This window comes from Malus domestica, chromosome 09, assembly GCF_042453785.1.
Source record: "Malus domestica chromosome 09, GDT2T_hap1".
NCBI classification, from domain to species: Eukaryota; Viridiplantae; Streptophyta; class Magnoliopsida; order Rosales; family Rosaceae; genus Malus; species Malus domestica.
In genome coordinates this window covers 8,462,263-8,464,899 of record NC_091669.1, presented here as the reverse complement: position 1 = coordinate 8,464,899, position 2,637 = coordinate 8,462,263, and the positions used below count along the sequence as shown (strand labels likewise).

General features: G+C 45.0%; 1 protein-coding gene across 1 annotated transcript; it reads right to left on the bottom strand.

Annotated features, from left to right (window-relative positions):
- Nucleotides 1-473: 473 nt before the first annotated feature.
- On the bottom strand, nucleotides 474-885 carry LOC139187752 (ATP synthase subunit beta, mitochondrial-like). The gene is made up of 2 exons (XM_070804331.1): nucleotides 793-885; nucleotides 474-737 (listed from the first exon to the last, which is right to left on the bottom strand). The coding sequence occupies exons 1-2, from the start codon at nucleotides 883-885 to the stop codon at nucleotides 474-476; spliced, it is 357 nt and encodes a 118-aa protein (XP_070660432.1).
- Between the last annotated feature and the right edge of the window lie 1,752 nt (nucleotides 886-2,637).

The following is a 2,637-nucleotide window of genomic DNA, read 5'->3' as shown; positions in this document are numbered from 1 at the left end:
CTGCTTTGCTTTTGTTTTCATTTTTCTCTTCTTCCTTTTGGCATATGGCAGACAATAATATGATTAATAATAAAAAACTTATCTTCTTCATTGCAATCCAAATAGGTTGGGAAGAGGACCAATGCAGATCCAGGCATCATTGCCGTGACGCCACGCTGTATTGATGCACAATCAATATGCTTGTAGCCATTCTTGACTGCAGCAACGACAGCTTGACCGACTACCCCTGGTTCAGCCTTCCATGTTCCAAGACCAACAAATGGGATCTTAGCTCCCGTATTCAGATCAAAATACAAAGTTTCAGATTTGTTTTCGCCCATCTTCTTCATCATTTGGGCATAAACCATTGCCCTGTGGTAATGCTCATTCATTCTCAACCCTAGGTGGGGAATCCTCTTAGAGAGCTTAAATGCCACCTTTGCATTCATTGTGGGACCCAGGAGCGTCAGGGAGTCCCAACGCCAATTCACAAATCAATCAAAACCTATCTCATTTATTCGGCAGGCAGCCCCACCGGTGTTGAGCACGCTCTGTCCTCTCACAAGCCTTTCAGTCTCATCCATAGCAATGATCCTGACCATGTTCTTATCCAAGTGTTGAGCCACCTCGAGCACCAACTGGGTCGAGTTGTCCAGTACCTCAAGCGCGGTCAAGATCAGGGGAAACCCCTCTTCGAAACTCACGTCGACGACGGCAACGGAGTCCTTGTACGCCCGCGACAACAACTTCTTGTGTGACTGAATGTAGAGGAAAATAAACAGATCTTAAGCTCGTGATGTCCGGTATGGTCACCAGAACGGCCTCATTAGCCGGCGTGGTCGGAATCATACCCATGAACTTATTGTTCTCCAGCGTCAATGCCGAGAGCTTTCGCATCGCCGCCATGAACAACGGTAGCATTCCACTGAGCTCGTTGTTGCTGAGGTCTAGTGCAATGAGCGCGCTCTAGGCGCGCGGAGAAGGAGAAATTGGGGGCTTTACGGACGTGAATTGGTTGAAGGAAAGAGTGAGCTGCTGTAGCGACAGGTGGTTAAAGAGGTGAGCGGGGACGGCACCGCCGAGTTGGTTGTGACTCAGGTTGAGCACTTGCAGAAAACCTAACTTTTTGATGTTTTTCGGGATGTTTCCTACTAGGTTGTTATTTCGCATGGAGATTTGAAGCAGAGAGGCCGGGAAATTTAATGGGACACCTCCAGAGATGGCGTTGTTGATGGCGTCTAAGTAGCTGAGGTTATGAAGAGAACCCAACTCGGGAAACTCGCCGCTGAGCAGGTTCGCTTGGAGCTCGAGCTGCTGTAACCCCGTCAGGCCATTCAAGCTCGAAGAAAGTGGAAACTCTTTGGCGTCGGAATGACTCAGATTCGAGAACGTAAAAGCTTCCTGCGATCTGTGTGAAATGGGTCCTCTTTTCAACTATCTCGGGGGGTCGTCAAGGTAGTCGCAACTCATGTGACTCGTGACTCGTTATTAGGGATGAAGGTTTCTCGATAGTTGGGCCATCGATGCTGATATCCAGCTTCACAGCCATAGCCCTCGGGTCTCCTCCAGGCCCATTATCAGCAACAGAAGATGGTGAAGAATGAGCGGTGATGTTTCCGGCGGAGTCCGGCGTGATCTGGGAGTGCATACTGCGAACTTGCTGTAAAAAAGAAAGAAATCTTTAGGATTTTTTTTATGAGCAGAGACCGAGAGAGAGAGAGAGAGAGAGGTATCTGTCGGTGTGGACACCCAAGAACATGAGAGATATGAGGGACCAGAGAGAGATCTGAGGAGTCTTTGAGATTTGGATCTTTTTCTGTTTCTACGTTTTTGTGATTTTGCAGACTCACGATGGAGGTGAAAAAATGAAGGAGAACCGACACAACTTTTCGTATCGTTTCCCACAGATGGCGCCAAATGTTGATGCACAAAACCAGAGGTCTTGGAACAACGTAAATCTGACCGTGAATCTGCAAGAAAGTAAATAACATAAGATGTATCATGGTTCACCCCAATGTTTGGGCTACGTTCACACTGATTATTGTATTTCTCTGTTTGTGAGATGATTGAGAGGGAGATAGAGCTTCCTTATATGAGGACGAGCTTCTCTGAATATGAGAAAGGATGTGAAGCCCTCCCTAATTGTGAGGGTGTGGGGTCCTTTTATAGAATAAGGGCTTCTCCCCTTTTTACACATTTGCCCCTCCATTTATTACATAATTACATTTGACTTCCCCGAGTATTTATACGAGGTCTAAATACGGAAGCCCTAAGTATGGTATAAACATACACAATCAATGCCTTTCTTAAATCATTTACGGAATTCAAATCCGAACCCCTATTTATTGTTTCTTTTTAAATAACTTCTAAATTTTGATAATTGTAAGACACGAAATGTCTTACACCACAAGAAATCTCACATGTAGGATGCGTATTACTATAGCTTGTAAGGTTTGAAATTGAAGGCAGCTCATATAGAATCAGTATTGTTCCTACTCCAGTTCCAGATGGGTTAGTAAACAATTCACTTCAGTGGGAGTTCTGACTTCTCATTGTTGGCATGAGTCAACTTTATGATTTAGGAATGTAATTAGAATAGGATTACATGACTGATTCTTTGTATATTTCGGGAGTCTTGTTTCCTAATTTATAGGGCCT